This window comes from Labrus mixtus, chromosome 17 (assembly GCF_963584025.1).
Source record: "Labrus mixtus chromosome 17, fLabMix1.1, whole genome shotgun sequence".
Lineage (NCBI taxonomy): Eukaryota > Metazoa > Chordata > Actinopteri > Labriformes > Labridae > Labrus > Labrus mixtus.
Genome location: NC_083628.1, coordinates 22,068,133 through 22,092,562, shown reverse-complemented (window position 1 = coordinate 22,092,562; position 24,430 = coordinate 22,068,133). Strand labels below are relative to the sequence as shown.

General features: G+C 39.3%; 2 protein-coding genes across 2 annotated transcripts in view; both read right to left on the bottom strand.

Annotated features, from left to right (window-relative positions):
• Positions 1–13,733, bottom strand: part of cacna1bb (calcium channel, voltage-dependent, N type, alpha 1B subunit, b) — a 154,661-nt gene extending 140,928 nt beyond the window's left edge. The window contains exons 1-2 of the mRNA XM_061061635.1: positions 13,633–13,733; positions 10,544–10,683 (exon numbers count right to left, since the gene is read on the bottom strand). Of these exons, the coding sequence (XP_060917618.1) occupies positions 10,544–10,683; positions 13,633–13,725 (233 nt within the window). The 5' untranslated portion in view covers positions 13,726–13,733. The remainder of the gene's footprint in view (positions 1–10,543; positions 10,684–13,632) is intronic.
• Positions 13,734–16,403: 2,670 nt separating this feature from the next.
• Positions 16,404–17,349, bottom strand: LOC132992625 (voltage-dependent P/Q-type calcium channel subunit alpha-1A-like). The gene has a single exon (XM_061062059.1). The coding sequence runs from the start codon at positions 16,695–16,697 to the stop codon at positions 16,404–16,406; it is 294 nt and encodes a 97-aa protein (XP_060918042.1). The 5' UTR covers positions 16,698–17,349.
• Positions 17,350–24,430: the final 7,081 nt, after the last annotated feature.

Below are 24,430 nucleotides of genomic sequence, written 5' to 3'. Positions count from 1 at the left end.
GTTAAGGATATGGCTAATATTGGTATTGTTGGGATGTCTGGGTTTTGGAGAGAAAAAAAACATTTGAAGAACGTAAACCCTGAGCTCCAGAATATTGTGATACAATTGAATTTACTTCCTAACTTCTGTGAAGGGATGATAAATGGGATATTCAAAAGACTGCAACAGCCAATTACATAAAGAACCTTTGGTTGCATTGCATCTCTATACTTTAATTTTGAATTCCTGGCCACACCCGTGTGTGAGCGTGAGTAGAAAAAGAACAAGCTGACTGGGTGCCCAGCAGCCGCTCAGAGCTCTTGTGGCAGACAGACAGAGCAGAGCTTGTTTCAGTGTGCCTTGGTGAAGACAACATGGCCTCAGCATCAGCAGCACTCAGCTGGCCTCACAGAAGAACACACTGTTCACCGAAGGGATCACTAAAGGGCTAGAAGACATTTAGCAGAACAACCTGTACCAAGAACACAATAACCACATGCTCATTTACGAAAAGCATCACAACCTCAAAGCTGTCAGGTCAAGGACCACATCTGCCAGTACAACAGACATTGTGAAAGGGATCAATAACTTTACAGAGAGGGGCGCTCCTGATAAACAGAAAGTGAGAAGAATGTAAATAATTATGTTTGTACAGTAAATCTGTAATCTTCCTTCTGAGCAGATTAAATGTATAAACACAAGCTGGACAAATCTGGTTGTGTAATGTAATTAGAACTGTAGTCTGCATTTTTTTTTACTACAAGACAGCAAGCACTCAGGATGCAGCTGAATACATAAGAAGAGAAAATTACTTCAAATTTGACCTCACTTGATCAGGGCCCAGTCAAAATAAAATAAAATATACAAAGAAAAGGTAGGGGTTGCAACATACCAAGCTCTCTCAGTAGTTAAAGGCTTTTTATGTGATTTTTCACACTTAAATGTAATATAAATCAAGTATATCCTCTGAAAATAACTCTGTGAGTAATGACTGTCTACAATGGGTGTAACACCCGAGTCCCACTGTCTGTGATGTTTTCAGAATTTTCAGAGTCCTATCTTCACTTTGTTTACATCGTCGGGAAGGCCGGGCGGATGACTCCTCCCCTCGTGTATAAAAGTTGTTTAATTGAGGGACTAGAGAAAAGAAGAATAACATACTGTACTCACTGCTTAACTGTGTTTCTAGATCACGTTCATTTCAGGTAAATTTACATGCAGTGTGAAGATACGAGCATAATAAAGATCGCTAGCATTAGCATGCTAACACAACAATGCACCGCGAGTCCTCATGGACCTCCTGTACAGTGTGTGTCCATGAGGACAATAACTAATCCGACCAATATGTTTTTTTGTACAAGGCTTTAATAGGTGTGTATGTGACTTCCAGGGCTCTTGGAGCCAGCCTCAAGCTGACCCTCGACAACCTACATGATTTTTCACTTTTGCATTGGCTTCATTTTTCAACAGTGAAGGGTTGTCGCTTGGCTTACATGTTAGCAAAAATGAAACTTGCATGGTTTGGTAATAAACCTAAGCATCCATCCATCAGTTATTGAAACATTTCCCATTCAATAGATGTTAAGGATAAGTAAAATCCTTTGGATGGAGGATTACCAAAATATTGATCTTCTGTAGAACATGGAAGCTTGTAGAAAATGTCCATCCATATAACTGCAGAAATAATTCAGTCTGGACCAGTGAGTCTGAGTAACAGACTTACAGGAACATTCATAGTGCCATGGATGCTGCAAGCACAGCAAATAACATGCAGACACAGATTGGACAGAAATGAATGTAAGAGGGTTCAACACTGAGGTTAATATGATAAAATTCAATAAACTCTGGCTCTTCACCTGAACAGCACAAACATAAGCACACACAAACCCAGCCACGATCAAGCACAACTGTAACCTCAGTGAGGCCAGACAACCAGACCTACATGATCAGACAGCAGCATTTTGGCACATGTTCAAAGGCAACATTTATTCATGCTACCGGGTGCGAGCATAAGCTAAAGTGACCCGACCTCTGTAGTCTCTGCGTCTATACTTTGAAGCCTTTTATTGTGTTTGCCGCATTGCCTGAGAGGCACATGAAAGGACATCACAACTTTGAAGTCTACACCAGCACAGACTCTCGACCCATCCACTCGCTGATGAGACGTGTAAATCAAACATACTCACAAATATATAAAACCAACTACCCTGGCTTTTGTTCCCTGAGGTTAACAATGGGATTATTATTCTCAGTGAGTTGACCCAGAGCCTGAGATTGTGGTTTCTGCAGAGTTTCCACAGGCAGTAAAAGGCCATTTGAGGATGTGGTCAATAAATGGCAGGCTATTAAAAGCCAAGAGGCAGGGGGATTAAATGGAAATCAACTAACCATTGAGATGTTACTGACACACATTCACAACAAAAAGATATGTTATTGTCTACATACATCCAAAATCTCAACATACAACTGAGCTCAATGTGCTCTTTTCTTTTAGTTATACAGCTGCTCTAAACTTCTTTTAAGTGACTGACCATCTCTACGAGTAAGAAGGGCTGCGGGATTTTGGCCAAAATAATAATTACAATTATTTTGATGGAAATTGAGATGAAGATTATGAATCACCATTATCTATTCATTTTAAGCACAACCGTGTATTGCTAATAAAAAAAAAAACATATATCCTGCAGATCCACGATTGCTTTCACCATGTGTGAACGTAAACAGACACATTTTTCACTCAGACTTTATCCAGAGTTCTCCTCCCAGCCCTTTTGTAGAATTTCAGTGTGAAGTCAAAGTGAGCTAATGTGAGAACCCAGAAGGATATAATCAGGAGAATTCACCGCAAGCAAGCGGGAGGGGGGTGGTAATGTTTATTCCCTATGATCGCTGCTAGACCATAGACTGTATGCAACCAGGTGCATTAAATCAATCAGCTGCATATTGTATTCTGTTCACCAGTATGTTCCCCGCTATTGTCTTTATATTTTGATTCTTTCAAACTTCACATAGCACTGATTTAAAGGAAAATACTCTCATTATAGCATCTCATAGCAGACTCTGCTGCATCTTCACCACCTCTGTGTCGTTCTTTACAACATGTCTTGACTCAAGAGCCCCCCCCCCCCCCCCCCCCCCCCCCATCCGACAGTCTCTCACTGTCAGGTGCATGTGTGAACAACCAGATCAGGAGGATTTCAGGGGCAGTCAGCCTGAGAGTCTCTAGAAATTCTCAGGGATGCTTATGTGTTTGTTTGTGCATGGAGAGGAGTACTGAAGGGAGTCATGTTGAGCAGACTAAAGTCGCTAGTGAACAAACATTAATGTAAGAGAATACTCATACAGAACATGATATTTAACCAAAAATGATTTGAATCAGGTAATTTATTTCTATTTTAAATAGATTTTCTACAGGCAGAGCACGCATTTTAAATGTCAATCACTGTCAATCATGTTTCTCTGATTGTGGGGAGGAAAAAATTAGGATCAACATTCAAATTTGATGAATCATGCAGTCCTGTTTTAAACCTATAAAAGTCTTGACTAGAGACTCCTTTTTTTCATCCTTTCAGAGTTACATCAACTTTATTGCTCTATCTTATGCAACACTGTTTTCATTTTGCACCTCTGCTTCACAATGCAAAGAAGTATTTGCACACCATGAAGTCTTAGAGGCAGGTGTGTACAATCAAAGGTATCCACAAAGATAACTTAAAATCCCATACACTGTCCATCCTCAGTTTATCCCTAACTTCAGTCCTCAGGACTTCATCAGGGAGGTTCAAATTCTGACTGAAAATCTGTCAAATGAGACTGTGTGTAATTACTTTTTTCTTTGCCTTCTATTAAATTGAGGTTAAAGGAAAGATGAGAATGGTTTCTGGAATTTGCAGCTTTCTGTCTGTCCAGTTACACCCCCCCCCCTTTTTTTCCAACTCCTCACTTCAGACTATGACTCAAGCTTTCTGTTTTTGTAGTCTGCAAACCCAAGCTTATGCCACAGTATTTTTTCTTAAGACTTCCAAAGCTCATCAAGAGCCACAGACGGTATTCAAATCCCAGTAGCTACATTTTAAAATGTAAGGGACAATATTTCTTCTCTCTGGCTTTAAAGTGATGTTTCCTTAAATGATCCTAAAAGGAGGAAAAGGCGTCTGGTTACAAATAGACTCTTACTGAGTTTAGCCTCTGATATAAGAATAATAATTATGAGTGTCAATTAATCCCCTTCTTCTGGGATTATTTAAATTTTTCATTTTCCACAGCTGAGTCATGATTCTCTGGTTTCTGTAAGCTTGATGCTTCATACTGGCAAATGTTATAAATACTCCAGAAAAGAAAATGGTTTTCTGAGCAGACTTCTCCCCCTCTCTTTGAATGTCATGGACTCTGCCGTGCTCAGCGTGTGATTGGCCGTCTCTGGCTCCTCATCAGGGCTCTGTGTTCCTGGGCTGAGTTCTATTGATTAGGTCTTTGGCAACCAGGCCAGATTTATTCTCTTATTAGAGGCCTAATGCCTTATCGGGGTAGATTAAAGGTCTGTCCTTGCCTCCGGCTACACTATCATTTAGATCCTTTCATTAGGCGCTGATGGCGGTATTGATATAATTATTCTAAGGACTAGGCACTGGAATTGTACAAAAGACAGGGAACTAATACTGAGTGTAATCAGATTGGAAAAGGAAGAAGGTGCAGTATTGACTTATGTAATGTATGATTATAATAAGTGCAGAAGTGATGATGTTTTAATGTCAAACTTAGGAGGATATTTTTCACGTCTCTCTTAGCATTACTAAAATTACTTCTTCTATGAGCTTTTCCTAAATTAGATTTCAGACACATAGGGTCAATACAAACACTTACATGTCACTTGTGATTGATAACCGAGCACTTTAAAACTTATCTTTTACTAAATATTCACACTTTAATCCATAACAACCAACTCTATAGTTTTGACATTAATCTCTTGGTGTTTGGCTTACCAGTCTCTTTCGTCCATGCTCCTATAAATAACTTATCATTTCCTCTTTGTCATTCAACTGCTTATCGTGATGACTGAAGGTGCTTGTTCTATCTGGGGACGACAAAGTAGAACAGATTTTAACACCCAGGTGTGCAGTAAAGTCTGTTTGATCCGCTTAAGATCACTTAGAGAGCAAGAGTGTCTGCGGACATGGTTAAATCTCTTTTCCTATACTTTAGCCATCAGGACTAGGATCAGATTTAGCTAACACTTTGATCCAGTGAGCCAAACCGCACAGAGAGTTGATCTGATTGATTTTAAATCAGATCACCCCCCACCCAATCTTGTAGGAGCATGTAGATCACTAAAGAAACAGTGCACTTCACACTCAGAAATCCCCCATCACGCCAAGACACACCGTGGTTGCCTGGCAACAGCACAGAGGCAAACACACACACATCATAAAGCTTAATTTGTATCCAGCTGTGTCAGCAATGGGCAGGCCAAAACTGAGGAGCTTCTTCATAAGATTTTTTTTTTTTTTTAGGTGCTTTATGTTCCAACCTGACTCTGCAAAACGAGTCGCTGTATTTACCTCCAGCAGATTAGACTACTGTAGTAATGTCCTCAAAGCTGGACTTCCTAAAAAGTCAATGGGTAGGCTATGGTCATGCAAAATGCTGCTGCCAGAGCGCTGCCTAGGACTTAAAAAGTAGAGCAGATTACACCTGCTGAAAATGGAATTAAACTGGAATTAAACAGACATGCAACGAGACAGGATTCAAGGCTATCTCAGTGCTCTACCACATTTTAAGAGAATGAGTAAAGCCCCCTTCACGATGCACATTATGGCAGAGTGGGAGAGGAAACTCTATGTTAAAGTTACAGAAGAATGTGTGAAACACAAACCACACTACAACTTCAAGGACATGGAGAAAGTTTGGGTGGAAAAATGTAACCAACGACGTCATCACACCTAAAAACACAAAGAGTAAACAAACTGGTTCAAAACAATCATTTTGGAGGTTATGTGGGAATAGAGAAGCAAACCATACACATACTTACTCTGAGAAAAGGTGCTAAGTACAATTAAAAAGATAATGGGAAAAGCATTTGTTTCATTAATGATGATAGAAATGTAAATTGATGTTTTATGAAGTAATCATCTTGTACAATGTCACTGCTTAGAGCTTAGATATTGTTCGTGTGAAAAAAATATATTTATTATATAACTTTTCTAGCCCTCAGCTAGCTATGACTCAATCTGTGTTTTTTAAGAGCACTTTAAATCAAAATTCATCTCCACGCATTTTAATAGTGTATCACATCCTCAATTTTCTTCTCTATAGGGCCTATATTCTCATTGTTACAATTCCAATAATAATACTATTAGCAGCTTGATAAACCTTAGATGTCTTTCAATGAAGAACGTGCTTTTAAAAATCTGAGAACAACAGACTGTAATGAAAAAGCTCCATTAATTACATTACTTATTTAATACCCCCCATCAGAAACATAAACCATTTTATCAAAATAATATGTAACAGTTTGGACAGATTTGAATGCTCTTTAACACATTTCTTCCTCTTCTTTATTTCTTAAAAGCAAATAAAATGCTGCACAAAACTGATAGCACCTCTGCTGAATTATGAGTGAAGCAGAATGTGTGTATTTTGGCTCTGAAGGCTTCTGCTGTCCTTCTACATGCAGATAGTAGAGATACAGTGTTTTGCTCCAAGCTACGTGCCTCTGTGTGATCTCAGTCTTACATTTATAAAAACGCCTTCTTTCATCTTCCACCACACAGGAAATCATCCACTGTGTAGGTATTGCAGTGGAGCATTCAATCCATCACACATCCTACTAATGTGTCATGTGAAAGAAACAAGAAACAAGAAAAAAGCATCTTTGAGCTGTCAATGTTCCATCTATGGCTTAAAAAACAAGAAGAATTGTTTCAGTCGAAGTCGATGATTATTCATGAAAGACTCCCTTTCTCCCCTCTTGCTTCTTTTCCAACATACCGTTTTTTCTGAAAACCTCAAACACTCTTGGCCCCGACCTCTCTGCAATCTTTGTTCTGTTTCTCTTGAACATCACTGTTTGTTATTTGTTTATTGACTTCCTGAAATAGCCACAATTTAAAACACAAACACAATCTGAAGCTCAGCAGAAAGGCATGAAAGTATTACAGCCCAACCTGTAAATCAGTCAGCCGATAATATGTTATCGGCCGATATTATCACATCTAAAAGAGATATCAGTATCACATTTTTTTCTCTCCCCAATATCGATATCGGCCCCAAAAATAACATATCAGTCGGGTCCAAGAACATATGTCTCCTCTGATAAATTTAACGAAGCAAAAAGATAATTTAAAATCAACAAGTGAACTAAAATGAAACTACTGCACTTCTTACACGCCATGATGATTTTATACTTTCAGGCAGTGAAGACTGGGAGGAGTAGTGGATTACTGAAGTGCTTTTACACTGTTGTCCTGAGCTGACTGACATTAATTAGAACTAATGGATCTTGTCATTTTGGTTCTTGATAAATGTGGTGAACACCTTTACAGTGTACTGTTCTATTTAGCTTTTGCAAAGTTCATGAGACGAGCCAATTAATACATCAGGCAAAAGACGAACAACCATGTTTTCAACACTCTCACCCTCCAGAAATTTCTGTATTTTTAGAACTCCCCAGGTAATACACCCAAAAAAACTAATGATATTCCCTTTTCTGAAAAAGCTTGTTTTCCTATATAATACATAATAATGGTTTTGTTTGTATAAATAGATATCAGGTGCTCCCCAGGACAACACTAACTTTCTCTGTGACGAGAAAAGGTAACTGTTTTTAATCCATGGTTGTTAAAAAAAAATGTGAAGCAGCACAAAGCTGCATGACAGATAAAAAAAGGGAGAGCATTCTCCACTGTTATCTGAATTAGCCATTAGGCGTCAGAGCTCTCGTAGGGCAGTCACACGAGCCTCCATCAGCGGTGATTGTCTTGTCCCAATGTACAAGACATCTTTAGGCCAGTCTGCTTTCTCTGCAAAGGGGGCAAACATTGGAATTCTCTGCCCACTGGCATAAAATTAGAGAGCAACAGTAATGCTTTTAACAGAGGCTCAAACAATGGCTAAAATCAAAACAACAGTGCTCACATGAATAGCTTCTGACTGGTTTATTGTTTGATCATGCTGCCTTTGCTCTACGGTTTATGTCTATTTATTTATTCTCTCCTTATTGTTTTCTCTGTTTTATCGCTTTTCTCCCTATCTTAATTGTTTTCCTTCCAAAAGCCTCCTGTGTTGAGAACTAGCATGCTTGCTAAAACACTTAAACAATGTATCTGTGATGTCCATGCCAAATAAAGTCTATTATTATAAAAGTTCATGTTAAATATTGTCTTGCATCCAAAACCAGTAATGCAAACACCAACTTCATCCTGAGGGACAACATTTTGATTGCTATCAGTGGTTAGGAGCAGAAAAGGAGCACCACACTGCCTTCTGGACAACGCTTGAGTGTTGAATTCCCAGCAATAATAACTCAGAATAATTGACCTGACTTTTTTTTTCTGGTAATAAGAAACACAGACCATTACATATCACAAAAGCCAGAGAGTCTGACAGCATTTCTACAAGGCAGCTGCTCTTATCCAAGCTTGTCAGAAATAGAATAAAAATACAACTTTCTTCTATTAAGGCATCAGTCAAAGAGCTCTGTGGTCCACTTAGCTAACACCTTTCAGCCCAGACATGTACTTATTTCTGAAACCCATGTGCAAAAGATGTTGTGTTTTTGTTTCCTATACGCAAAATCAACATTAGAAAGTCTTTCAAAGCAAAATGAATACGTTTCTATGACAAAAATTATTTTCTTGATCACAAAATGAAAAATAAACTGTCATCAACCACATTGTCTGCATCCATACTACATGGTCACTTGTGTAAAATCATCTCAATCTAGCAGTGTTTCAGGGCTACTCTTTGTTCATACTAACACGCCTGAAAACACATCACACACATCACATTACCATTCATGCATAACACGGAATTTTCTTCTCCGCAGCAGCAAGCATACACAGGGTAAACACAGCCAGTGATTAGTTATCCATTATGAGTTAACAGCTGCAGGTGAAAGCTGATGCTAGTGATACGATTGGGATGTGACCTACTAGGGAAGGACACAGTCAGAATGTGGCAAAAGTCATGCTTTTTGAATGAAAATGGTGTGCAGGCTGTCGCATAAGAATTTTATACTTCCATATGATACTAAGTCGTCTCCAAAAATATCAATACTACATCAACATTTACATTTGCAGCGGCTGTGGCTCAGTTGGTAGAGTCGTCGCCTCTCAACCGGAAGGTTGTGGGGTTCGATCCCCAGCTGAGCAACATGTCCGATGTGTCCTTGGGCAAGACACTTAACCCCACATTGCTCCCGCTGCTTCAATGGCGGTGTATTAATGGATTAGTACGTACTCTCTGATGTATGTCGCTTTGGATAAAAGCGTCTGCTAAGTGAATTGTAACACTGTAACATCACAACACCTAGGGACCCAATATGGGGTTTCTTGTTTTAAGTCTTATATTGCAAGCCCTGCACACTGTCTAAATTGCACAAATACAGTGGCAATGTTTCGGTAACTAAACAACGCCAATATATCTGTGCAATTCAGACAGACCGTGCTCTGCTTTAAGGATTTTACTGCAGATCTGTAGTTTTTATTTTTTAACTATGGTACTTTTGGTTACCATCGATCTTTGAAATTAGGAGATTGTATTGTTATAACACGTTATCGAAAAGTATTAAATAGTAACAACCTCAGTGAGGAAATAGCCAAAATTGTATATTCAAAAGCATGTGGGCACCTGAACATAACAGCTAAATGTGATTGTTGGACATTTTAAACCCATAAGTGTTGGAGTTTCATCAAAATCAGAATAGCTTTTTGTTTATTTTTCATCACGTTTTGAACTGCTTGCCGTCTATACACGAGTTTCAGGCCTAACAATGACTAAGAGGTCATCTTGTTATTATTCTTTGCACTATTTTAGAGTCTGTCATTTCCTGAACAACATAATAAAATAATGTTGATGATTCATCCTTCACTTTGGGGGGAAAAAAAATGAAGAGATTTCTCAAATGTTTTGGTCCCTCCCTTATGATTCATATGACATCTCAGCTAGGTAGCAGCTAGGCAGCCCGGTCAATTCTTTCCACATTATAAAGAAAATAACATTTCTGAATGTTTCACTAGGAAAAGGACTTCCCCAATCTGTTCACAATCAGTTGGAAGTCACAAAGTAGATAGTATCCATAGTGTAGTCCTGCAACAATGTTAAAATCAAGCACAGAAATTGCATGGCCAAAGCAACAACTGTTCAGAAATGTAACACTTTTTTCATATCTTTTCAGGCTTGCACAACTTGTTGAATAACATTTGGGTGCTTGAAGGCAACGCTGCGCCTATAAGAAGGTGATTCCACTACACTCTCTCTCAAGGCGATCACAGATACACACAAAAGAAACCACTCTCTCACTTATGACTTTCATCTCTGGCTGACACCCAGCGGGTTACAGACTTACCCTGTGAGGACGACAACGAAGTCCATTACATTCCAGCCGTTGCGGAGGTAGGAGCCTTTGTGAAATGCAAAGCCCAGGGCGATGATCTTAATGGCAGCCTCGAAACAGAATATTCCAATAAAGTAGGGCTCTGTGTCGTCCTAAAGAAAGACAGAGAGAATCAGGGAGAGGTTGAGAGTGACTGAGGAGGATCTTTTTGTTGGAGGTAAGAGAGTGGTTAATGAAGCGTAAAGTGAAAAAGAAGGGGGGTTAGTAAAGAGAGAAAGAAAGATGGCTCCTTTCACTTTTTGCATCTCAAGCAGTGCAGGAAGTGGAACCGTATTATTTTGATAAAAAGAGAGTAAATGCAGTGAAAACAGATATTCACAAAACACACACCATGACTTTAAGGGCAATAGTAAATCAATGGAGCCCCAAGCCTGTTCATTTAATGTATGCAACCCATTAAACTGTAATTGGAAGCAAACAATTAGATGTGAAATATAAATACGCCTGGAGAAGTGTATTATATCAATAAAATACAATCTTAGATATAAACAGCTGTGTGCTAAAATTCTTTAAAGGAAAAGGACCAGAAAGAAAAAGGGGCACATCTACTGAACTTGTATTTTAGGTAGGTGTGAGTCTTTATTTATGGCTCTTTGCAACAAGAGAGAAGTTGATTCAAGAAAGACTGGAGTTGGGCAAAGGGGGAACTTCAATAGAGCATAGGGACTCTCTAACCACTGGTTACAGTAAGTCTGTCCCTTTCGGGTGCCAAGTCAACCAGAGGGCCAATTGAGACCTGAAGAGGGTAGCTTGGGATAAATAGAGAAGCATTTTAACACAAAACTGAAATAGCCTCAGCAGAAAGGTTATATGTGTAAGGGACCAAAAAGAAGGGCCTATAAGGTTTTTTTTTAGGTTAACCCAAGGGGCTTGGTGACAAATTGGAATGCTACTTGGTACTTGGAGATGCAATCTTGCCCTTTTAGGTTTGAACTTGGACCAACCACAAGGCAAGGGCTGTTCAGAGGCCCTTCTGATACGATATTTGGGCTAAAATACAAGCGGAAATGAAGTGACAAAAATGGAACAAAGGGGCCTATTAGTCCACCCTTTGAGCTAAAACAGCTCAGCTGACAACAGTTCAGCCAACCTCAAGGGAATATGGCTTGGAAAAAGTGGCACTTGGCTCTGCTAGTGAGGTACATTTATGATGTGACATTAGGGCATAAATGTTGAATACAAAACAAAAGCAGGGGGTAACTGGAGTTTCCATAGGGACACTTGTCAAGTGCCCCTCTCATTTGATAATTCAAAAGCAGAATATTATTCCATGACAGCACTCTGGCACTCAGAGCATATGCACAACACAATTCACTGGGCATTATCGATTTGGCCATTGCATTATCCCTGAAATAACAGCAGTGTGTAACAGTGTGATTTTTAACGCTGTGTGGATATGTTAACCCTGGGCCCTGCTTTAACCAAGCCAGCTGGATCAAGCTGTATGACATGACACTTTTTTCCTTTGCCTCCATTAATATCTGCGAGCGCCTGGGGCAATGAGCACAGCGTGAGCAGAGGATATCTCACGCCTACACCAACGTCGCTCCCCCTCCATTTTTTTCTCTCTCACTCCCAGCATACTACAACCTGACAGTCTGTGTCCCCAACCCCCAGCATCATCCAGCCTCCACTATAAACAATCACATAAAAGCGGAGTGACAGGCCAGAGCACTGTAAGAAAAGTGACCTTTTCTGTTGTACAGGCTGACTACAGTAAACATCAGTGTTAATGGATATGTTGAACCAGAGTAACTGTATCAAGCATGAAGCCTGTGTAAGTGGAATAATGTTGTTTTTGTGGTTCAGAAGCAGATAAGATGCTCCTGGCCAACAAGAGAAGATGTGGGAGCCTGCAATGTTTCAACAACAATGACAGGCATCCAATGTGACTTATGGAATATGTGTGTAGGTTTGCTGTAAAAAGACAAGATTCATATTCAAAACAATATAATGTCTTATGTAACGACAGGGCTGCCAGGGTGAATGTCTATGCTAGTAGTGTGTTAACATCTATTATACATACATCTAAAACACTCTTTAATTATAAATACACTCCCAGCTGGGAGAATTCCCAAGAAACAGCAGCGCTTAAGCCATATGACAGATCTGAAATACTCTTCTTGAAAAGCTTCTATCATCGCCTCCGCTTACAGCACGCCTCCTACTCTGTTGACAGAGCTTCATATATAATAGCTGATCGCTTGTTCTAATTAAAAGGCTTCTTGTTGTATTACGTCCTCAAGGTGGAGGAGGCAGGGAGAGGATGCTTGTTTTCCCCCTTTGTGTAACCACTGTAATCACTTTCCCAGCTGCTGAACGCTACCTTTTTTGTATTCCTTGGTGTAACATTTTCACTGCTGAATTTGCATCATAGATCAGAGACAATTTGTATCACAAGCAGGTGGTTAAATATGAATTCATTGACTTTTTTTCACATCAAGCTGTTGCTCTTTGTTACAGTCTCTATTTAAAGACAAACTCCCCTGAGCTGCAAACACCCTCCAGAACATGAACAGAAAAGTGTTGAACCATGAAGCCATGTGCTTTTCTGTTTTGTTTTGTTTTGTTATTTTCCCTGGTAAACAGGAGCGGGATATGCCACTTGACCTCTCTAAACTGCAGTCTCTCTTGTTTCTCTTTGAGGTTGGTAAGCTTAGTGACATGACTGTCAGAGTTCAAATGTTGGTTTAAACTGAGTGCATATGTGAGCAGCTATGGCAATAGGGAGCGGCGAGACCGGGGGATCAAAGTTAGCCCACAGAGAGGTTCCGTTGACTTACAAGATGTAGACTGGTTGGAAAATATAAGGACAAACACACAGGGTGTACCACAGCCTAAAGTGTAAAAAGTGCTGCTTTAATTGTGCATATAAAATGTAAGTTGCAGATCAATGCCTTGTATCACTGGGGCTGTGACTCTTCTAGCAACGGATAGGAATTCAAAGCTATTATGGTTCCTCTGATTACTCTCATTATCTTTCATTATCTCTCTGTTTTTTCGGAAAATTACCTCTAAGACAGTCATGAAGAAGCACTTACCAGTCGCTCTGACATGGGCGTCTTGTCATTGGCAGGTAGATGCTGCTCCAGGGCCAAGACAATGCAGTTGGCGATAATCGTAGCAAGGATCATGTACTCAAATGGAGTGTGACAGTTAAGGAGCAAATGAATATGAAGTTGCATTTTAATTAAAGTCACAGGGATCACTTACTTTGTAAAAGCATCACAGGTAAGCTAGATATTCAAAGTATCCAACTGTAAGTATGTCAAAGCCATTCCTCAAAAACACATGAAAATGTACTGCCTAACCTATGGGGCAGGAAAAGTGCACAAGAGAGTGTAAGGTAGAACATTACATGGTTTTCATCGCCTACTTCATCAAACTTCCTGTCCCTTGTGAGACTAGCCTGCTTGCTTTAGCTTGCAGAGGATTCAGTGCATGGGAAATTATTGAAGGGGTAGACTGCCTGCAGGTGGGAAGGTAGACAGGCATGTGAGCCAATACAGTCTGAAAGAAATGATTGGATGCAAACAGTTTGAAATGCAAATAGAATAAATTATAAGAACAAGTTAATTTGCTTTAAACTGCTTTAAGTATAAAGTCTATGGAATATTTAAGGGCCTATTTTTAATCAGGAAAGATTAGTAAGTAAAACGGGTTGGTTTTTTAATCCAAGACAATCAAGCTGCCCAATCATCATGGCAACCCATTTTAAATTGTACGCCATAGAAAATGATCTGGCAAGTCGCAGAAAAAAATGTGCTGATATGCTTATAGTTGTACACATTGTCCACTAAAGCATAAACTCCCATCATGCTCTGTTGAAGGCTTTCTAGAAAGAAAGCATCCTATATACGCGCCCATGATCCTTCCAGATGGTTGACCATTTCGAACCATTTTCAATGGATGGCTCATTCTGCAATCCATTTTCACTGGGTCATTGCCCGCGGGTCAGGGCCTATTGAGGCACCATGAACCGCGAGGGAATACAGAGCTTATGACCATTAAAGCAAAGATGTAGAATTATTCTCCATACGACGCAAAACTAACCTGCTTATGCAACTATACACCGTTTTTGTGGAAGTAAATATTAAAATACATTTATTTATTCACTTTATTTCAGGTTTCCTATAGGTGTAATAGCGTTTTTCCTTATTTTGTTCCTATGCAATAAGAAGTCTATTTTTGATTGATTAAAGCTAATGATGTCACAATTGAGTAAGGTCTTTTTACCTGCTCTTTTGTAATGTTAACAGACAAAGAGTAAGGTATTTTACCTGCTTCTTGTAAAGTGTCTCGAGATAACACTTGTTATGAGTTGACGCTTTACAAATAAAAATTGATTGATTGATTGAATCAGCAGTATAGACGATGCAGCTGTTTTTTGTGTTCACTGTAAAATATTAAATAAAATTAATCTAATCTGGGGCACCGGTAGCCTATCAGTTTTGTCGTGGGCCCCATGTACGGAGGCTATAGTCCTCATCGCAGCAGCAGTGGGTTGGAATCAGACCTTGGCACCCTGATGCGTGCCATCCCCCACTCTCTCCTTCCAACCAATCAACCTTTTCATCGTCCCTATCCCAACAAAGGCAAAAAGGCCCAAAACATAACTTTACAAAAAAGTTTAATCTAATCTTGTTTTTCTGATTTAAATGTAGAAAAAAAAAGTAAATGATTTCACTTCAGATCACCCGCTTACAGACTTAGACTTAGACCATTTCATTGGATAACATCTTTTTGCAAGTGCATCAAGTGTTTTTCTTAGATAACCCACCTGGCTTTGAAACAGGAGGACTGTGTATTTAGATGTAAAACTGAAAATGTATTTATCAACGCCTGTTTTCAGAATGAAATTACTGTTTTTTTTTTGTTTTTTTAGCATTTTCTTATATTAAATGTCCTTAAGGGAAGCTATTGCAGATTATTACAGCTTTGACTTTATTCTTACACTTTTTTTTAAACCCAGGATTGAGTGAAATTGGATTGAACGCTTTCCTAATAATGATCCTCTTGCAGAGTATTTCATTTCAATTAAAAGAGAAAACACAAAGCTTGGAGAATGACCATGACTCGACTCATTGGAGTGGGCATGTTTTTGCAGTGAGTGGCGTGCAGCGGTGAGCGTGGGCGACTTCAGCACCATGGAGAGAGCTCCTAACTAAGACAACGAGGCGGTACTTCAGCCCTGAACCAGCTTTCTCCTTCTACCAAAATAAACTGCATTTTTTCTTAAGAATTACCTGACTGAAGACGGCGTAATGTGAAGCTCAGTCTACCACGACAGTGCACTTTTACGCACGCAGCTTTTCATTGACGTCCAGTTGCGTCAATCAATACCGATGTTTGATCGTTATGTTCTAACGCTGGGGATGCTGTCCGTGCCCGCTTGACAGTTTACAGCTGATGTTTTAACAAAAGAACTTATCAGTCGATGAAGACGCCTAGGGGCTCTATATTGAGCAGGGAATAGAAGAGGAATCACAAAGGGCGGCTGTTCTTTTCACTGCCCGCACCAATTGAGAAAACATCTTTCTGTCATGTGGAACAGAGATAAGAAGCGCGACAGGTGCAGGCAGTGCTGCGCGTAGAGATGTAAAGACCGACACCCCTGTGGCTGCTCTACAGGCTCAAATAACCGGTAATCCATCAACAAGGGCGGGAATATAACATAAACCAAAATAACAAAAAACATGTTAGAACCAAGTTGAACATATTTGCAAACAGACCTGAATGTGATTATTTTGTTCTGCTTTTCATGTGTGCATGTGTGTGTTGCTCATGGCTACAGATGCACCTGCTCTGTGCGTCAGAAAGGATATGGCCACTCTGTTATTCGCTTGGCATACTTCCTGATGAGATTGTCCTCACGGAAGATGAAGAGGGAGCGGTTGACAGTGAGGCAGTTTTGTTTGACAGGGTTCGGGTTGTAAATGGCCATAGTCCGGGCTCTCTGGGCCATCGACTGCTTGTACACCCTCTGGCCACCCGGAGCGCCACCACCCCGGGCTCCCCCTCGCCCAGCGCCCGGTGGTCCTCCTCTCCCTCCGCCGGCTGCGCTTCCTCCATAGCGGGTGGGTAGATCTTCTGCGAAGCGAGCCATTCTGGAAACGCACAGATCCAAAAGGAAAAATCCAAACTGGTGTCAGTGGAAACGGAGGATAGACGCATCACAACAAACACACTTCATCCAAACCAACAGCTTTAGCGTTAGAATGTGAAGCGCTGCGTTTGGAAAAAATGAAAAACAAGGTGTCATCATTGAAAACCATGTTCTCTGGATCCTTTCCATTCATTCATCTTTAGTGACATTTAAAAGCTAAAAGTTTAAAGCAATAAAACACTTCAGCTGTGAGATTATTCACTTCGCTCAGGCTGTTGAATCATCTGAGTGGGAGAAAAAAAAATCACGCTGAAATGAAAGCACACCACCCTGTCTCTGTCCAAAATCCTGACATCGTGTCAGAATCCAAACACCAGTTGAAACGTTCAGGATGTCAGTAAGATTCAGCAGAAGCTTCAGAAAAACCGCTGAAATCTCCCCATTTTCCGGTCCCAGCTTAAAACAAAGATGAGACAAGCCGATCGAAGACGAGCAGTAGTCCTGTGATTCTGTTTGATCGCTCACTGTATGGGGGCTGAAGGCTATAAAGCAAGTCCTCAGTGGAATAAGGAAGAGCGCATGTGACCAATACGAGCCTATCGGTGACTGGAGCGTGCAGACGCGCTCACCGTCTGTTGGCTGGTTACAAGAGACTGTAAAACTAATGAAGTTCAGACAAAAAGCCCTGAGAGTTTAAACATGAGACTAATTCAATCTTTATTTGAGCATCAACAAGGCTAAAGCAGTTTTTCTCCTCAAAAGATTTACAGGTTATGAAACAAGCTTTAACATCCTGCAAAGCCATTAAATGTTTAAACGATAAGATTATTCCTCTCACTCAATGTCGATAAAACGACACATAAACGACTGAAGAAAAAGGTTTCCAGACCTACCTTGTTTTCTAAAACAAACACTTGCTTTTAGGAAAGGACACATAAGGTAGTTAAACAATATATGGTGGTACCAATCACAATGCATATTGAAACCAATCTTTATTCTCCAGAAAAGAGCCATAAGAATTATAACTAACTCCAACTACAGAGAACCAACCAACCCACTCTTCATCAAACTGAAAACACTGAAACTTAAGGACTTGGTCGACTTTAAAACCACTCAAATCATGTACAAAGTTAAAAATGATCAGATACCGAACAGTATCCAAAAGTTTTTTCAGCAGAGGGACAGTAAACACAATCTCAGAGGAATATTTATGTTAAATAAACCAGCAGTAAGGACCAACATGAAACTACACTGTATTACAACGAAGGGTGTTCATTTATGGAACAGCTGCAGTGATGAAATGAAAACATGTAAAACATTAGGACAGTTTAAACACAGTTTCAAGAATAACATATTTAACAATATAAAATTGAGCAGTCAATGGGAAAAATTGAATCAATATCAGTTGTAAGGTCTGTACCATCTACCAATTAATGTGTGTAATACATTATATCTGATGCTTTTGTTACTTCGTTATCTGTATTATTCAACTTTATTTTTGAAAGCTTAGTCTTGGATTAATTTATTAAGCTAAAAAGATAAAAGGGGTAGGAATGGATAAGTTATTTAACTTCATCCTACACCCTTTTCGAACATGGACTGCTTAAGGAAAAATAATCGAGCCACTACAGAAAGTATGGTTTGATTGCTGTTTGCTTTGTTTGTAATGTATATATTTATTTTATTTTTAAAACATGTTCGAAATTAAAAAATAAATGAAAAAAAACAAAACATTAGCAGACCAAGAAGTTGTAAAAGTCTCCTCCCCTTAATGTGTGAGAAGTAAAACTACTTTTTAAAACTTGTATTTGTTGAAATAGCTCCACTACCTCATTGCTGTGGTCCTGCAGAGCACTGCTGTACCTGTCAAAATTGTATACATCAAATCAAACTTGTGTTCTGACCTTCTCAAAGCACAATATAGAGATAATTACTTCAGTGGCAACACTTCACTAGAACTGGACTTAGATTCACTGAATGTGATCAAAGTAAGAAATAATGACCACAAGGCTTTATAGCAGACATAGGAAAGATTGCTTTATTACTCTTGGGGGGGGGGGGGGGGGGGGGGGTAGATTGCTACTATAGCAACCAATGACATTTAACATTATCACTGAGGTAGTTGCATCAGATCTGAAAGCAGCAGGGAAGCAACAAACAAATCTGAGCCATGACAGAGGAGGAATTATTTTATAACTTTATGTCACCCTTGCTTCCCCTGTTTGTAGTATTCCTCAATAGATTATTGTCTTATTTAGACTTGTACATAGTCTTTGTTTATTTATTCGATTATTGTTTAGTGTTATTCTTCTGTACATGGAGAGCACAGTTTACCGACATCAAATTCCCTGTTTGTGCTAGAATACAAGCCCAATAAAGCAGATGATTTTGATATGTACAGACATACTGTAGATGACCAAAGCATTGAGTGATGCTGTTTTTCAGCAAATGTTCAGAGAAGCTGTTGCATGCCAAACAAGAAAGACCCCGCCCACTTGTTGCAATACCCCCACTTGGACTCTAGTTGCTGAAGGCTGCATGGTGTGCATGCACCAAAACTTATATTTACACCAATATATTCATGAACATTCATAAATAGCCTACTTAGTTCTTGCAGTAAAATATAATTAGTTGTTTGTCCACTTGATTTCCGTGTACTTTATTACTTTAACAGTTCGTATTGTTGTTCTTGGTTGTGTATTCTTTTTTTTTATCTATTTCTGTTTATCTCATTAGTTAGTTACTAATCAGAGGCAGAAATAAACAAGCCATGTTTATAGTGGCTACAGGGGGAGAACCAAATAAAGTCAAGTAATAGCCTGCCTAGGAAAACACTAATCACAGTTAGGAACGTTTATAACGGGAGTTTACTGGACATGATGGCTATGCCTTTTAAATACGATTTAGAAAATCAATTCAATGCAACATCAAAACATTTTTTTTTAACTTCCATTTATTCTAAAGCCGACTATAGTTTTCGCTCAGCAGTTTTGACTTTCTTCATTCTGCATAGTCGTGTTAATAATAAAAATACTGCAGGACACACAGTACCAGGAGCTTCATCCAGCTGTAAATAATTCCCTTCAGACATGTTTTTTTAAGGCTGTTGCTAAAGAAACAAGATAAATGGCATTTTGCTTTAATTATATGTTCTTCTTTAGTCAGTTAAACAATGTGAGCACATGAAAACTACAACATAAAGGTACACAATTTAAGTTATATCATGTTGTTTTGGCAAGGAAGTGAAATCTCTGATACTATGCTGGCAGGTGTTACTTTATCAGACCAAATTTGTTTCCCTTTGGTGTCAAATCAAACTGTTCACTTCATCAACATGAAATAATTGCACATACCTGAAGCACTATATAACACAAACGTTAAAGATTTTAGACTTACCTAGTGTACTCTACTCTACTACTTGTCATTTGGTCTGTATTCAAAAATAATTAACCCACAGCACATGATTCTGGACTGGTTGCCAACTTACTCACAGCAGTGCATCATTATGAATTGATCCCGTCTTGCATTTTTCTTTTCATTATTCCATCTGAAAAATCAAACACTGCTCTCTGTTAACATCATCTTGAGCCAAATCAGAAAAAAAAACAATGCATCTGACACAGCAGAGGAGACATCTAGTGGTTTAGTTCGTGTACTGCAACAAGAAAACAAGACCAGTGTTTATACAGTCATGTATAATCAAGTTAATCAAGTTTCCCGCTAGAAAAAAACGGAAATGGGAAATAATCAGAAAATTTGAAGGGGTAAGTGGGTCGAGAAAAGGTTTTAATTTTTTACATGTGTCAATTAGCAACAGAAAAACGTATAAATTCGGTGTTTGACTGTTTTTGCTTTCTTTACAGTGACATGACACAGGCCTGCAACTGTGAGTCCTCCTCTATCAGCTTAATCGTGTTAAAATCTACTCAAATATAAGGTTATGAAGTTCTAGTAAGAAAGAAGACAATGGGGTTTAAAGTGGGGTGTGCAATTCTATAAAAAAATACATTCAATGTCAAAGAATAGCTACTGAAGTCGCCCCCTGCTGGCCAGGTTTAAGTGAAAATCGGTGAAAATATACAACGTGGCAAAGTGACTTTCTATATTGTAGAGATGCTGTTGTTGTGATATTGGCAATAGGGCATTATTTGTATCTATCTGGAGCTGGAGGTCTGTGGAAGCTATCCAGTAACCCTTTGCATGTAAGCTTTGCTGCAGCAACTGTAACTGTCATTTGCTAACCCATCACATTAGAAAAATGAGCGACTGAGTCATTGTTCACTGTAGTCATAAATCAATTGAATAGAAAAGAAAAGGCAATGGTTCAAAAAGTGATGCTGATGCAGAAATGGTCAGCACTTGTTGCATTAGGCTACCCTTATCAATAATAGACCTATGATTCAATGTCCTATTTATTTTATGTGTAGCCTATAGGCTATACACATTTTGTAAATAAAAGTTCAACTTGGAGTAGGCCTAGATGTGCTTCAGGAAGTGGTTACCTGTAACCACAAGTTGCTAGCAAGGTCATCTGTTGACCAAAGTAGGGAGGTACCAAATGTCTAACCATCCTCTGTCCAATTATGGCAACTTTTGGCTCCAAAAAAAACAAAATGGCGACGGCCTAATTGCAAGTTCCAGGTAGTCAACAAACCAATAAGTGATTTAATTGAGTCTATTTCCACTTTTTATTGCTGGTATGTGTGTCAAGGTTATTTGTGTATGAAAAACGTCTGAAGGGTTTGTAGCAACTATCATATCCACAGTATACACAATGTTAGCAAACAATATTTCTCCAGAATCTCACACAGAGCCTACCTGAGGCTTAATGGTACCTGGCAGTTCATTTTATGGATCCCAAAGCAGACACTCCGCCGGTTATGATGATGTGTCCTAAAGGCCTACTTGTATCCTTCAAAACACCTTCGGTATCTAGGTCTATCTGAAAGTGTAGGTGTATAAAATGAAGTTTATGTCTCACCCTCCTGACCATGGCGTGCTGTTCAGGGCGTCGTGCCTCCTGACGACCTGACGCACACCGTCACTCCTGCCCAATCTGCTCAGCCCGTCCAGGTGGAAAACTGCGTCATACTTCTTATTCTCAGTGTCAACAGCTTTCCATGACGGCCCCTCCGGATCTCCAGCACAGCTATCCGGCCCCTCAGGCCCCGGCGGCTCCTCCTCTACCTGCTGACCGGGACTGCGGTCAGGTGGTAGTGCCCAGGTATCCTCGTACTCTGCCCCCAGGGTGAGCATCCTCCAGGAGCCCAATGTGGCCGCACGAACAGCTGGTGGGTAAAAACATGTTAAAACATCAACACGTACTATAATGATACATGGAAAAGATTTAGAGCCTGTAACCTGTTGAACAAAAATCTGCAACAAGTTCATCATCTTGCTGGGAGCTACTTAAAACAACAAAATAGAGCTAAAATGAACCGTATAATAGGCCTATGATCATTGAGAATACGTGAAAAGTAAATATCTTGATCATCCGGGGTATCTAGACACAATAATTGCAAAGGACACTGAAGAACTGAGCAATCAGTAGACCTAATACACCTGTTTTCTACAAAAACCAACATAACAGTCACACTCTTATTTTATTTTTAAATCAAATATTTGGTATCATAGTGAGAAAAAATAGGTAGATGTTTTCATTTTGCAATTCAAGAATGAAGTTGAAATGTCAACATTTAAGTTTAGGTGAATTGCATGACTAACAAGAAACAGAAGGAAGTTTTTAGGACATACACGTCTCTCTTTTTTAAGTGTAGCCTATTTGTTTATTTTGAGAATTTCTAGGCTACGTCTTTCTTGAAAGGTTTCAACTCTTTTCTCAACATTTAGAACTTATTCTCAAAAGTTGCCTTCTCCTCAGTTTTTTCATGTGCCTGGCCCTTACTGTAGCCTACCCTCCTCTTTCCTGTTTTCTCCTCTCAAGTAGCCTAAAGACAGAGCATAGATGCAGCCTCCATAAAACATTTGTTTCTAGTAATTAAGGCTATAGCACCACTGTTACCTAATAATGCAGAGAATAACATGTAAATACATTACAGGAATTCATTTATACAGCTTTTTTAAGTCCTGTTTAACATCTCATTACCCCTTTGACTTAATCTCTTGATGGAAGGCCCTGATCATATGTTTGGTGACCTATATCTATGATGAAGCAATTAAAAAAATATACAATCAAAGTAGTTAGTACTATAAATCTGAATTTACATACCATAAACCACAGTAGATCTCCTCTCGGCCCATCTGGAGTTGATAGGAACATTTCTCTTCATAATTGCTCTCTAGGGTCACTGAGTTATATGCAGCTGAACAGAGGAGTCGTAAAAAATATTTTCGCCATCTCAGTTCATGTGTGTCGTCCTGCAAGAAACAGGCTCCCCTGTAATCCACAGGGGCAGGGGCACCAAAAACAAAAAAACATTCTCCCACCTTGGAATGCGGAAAAGCTGCTTCCTGTAGGGCCCGTTAAGAGCCGCGTTATCAGACCAACCGTCTTCAGTGCTCAAAGGGAAATTCAAGGGAATTTTCTTTGATTTAATTATTGACTCTGCTTTCGCTGTCCGCCCTGGTAACCAGGAAGGGAGCAATCATCGGCCAGTTTATGAGGCCTAAAAGGCCTGCAGATGCACACATACACTCACTTCCTGCTGGTTTTGCTCATTAGTACCAGAACTGATATTTTCCACAGGTTGTTTTGTGAGTACAGCTGACATGATTTAAGTTTTAATAACTTTTCTGCTTGATTTAGTTTAGTTGCAATGCTGGGAAGGCACGTGTTGAAAAATAGTCTGAAAGTATTTTACTTTTCTTTGGTATGTCAGAATAGAGAAACTTTATGGTACACTGCTTTAATGGAAAATGTAATGCCTTTAAAGCCCCTGTGAGGAGTTCTTAAGTAGTTATGAAACAGACTGAAATTAATACCCATTCCTCTTTACGACCTACAAGAGCAAATAAGACCACAAGGGACAAGCTCGACTATTTCTATACAGTCATTATTCTAATGTGACTGCTGCCTCCTGGTAGGTGTCAGATGAATTGATTGACAGCAGGCGGGAGACATAGCCTATTTCTTTCTACGTTTACTCCATCAAATATTCACAAGTGATACATTTGACTGTAAAAATTAGATTTTGTCAGAAAACACTCTCTATCAATGTACAAGACTAATCCTCAAAGAGAAAAAAAAAGGCACTTCTTTATCCACGTAAGGCACCAAAATCCACACAAACCAAAAGTTCCTAACAGGAGCTTTAACTACTCTTAAGCACATTCATCCAACAGCTGTATGTTTTACTTTCTTTGCTAACTTCGATTCTAAGCCAGGGAAACGTATCACTGTTATTTTGAAAAAGTCGTCTTACCATAAAATTAGCTTAATGCACTCTGAAAAACAGCTTCCTTTAGCTAAATAAAACAGCATTTTAGACCTTCTAGCAGCATAGCTCTAAATAAACCTTACAAAACTGTTCAACACCTTATTGAATTACACCAAGAACCAAAACTGCATAGAACTTATCCAGTCATCCTGTACTGCCATCTAGTGGACAATACTTTCCCTCCATCACAGGGAGATCCATCTGGACATTGTCCACCCCCTTTCCAAGGGTAATGGAAAAAGGTAGTATTTAGACCAACTTACCAGAAAGCCTTAAGGAAGTCTGGGTCCACATTAGAAAACGTTACCCCCATGCCCTTACCCTAACCCATGATTA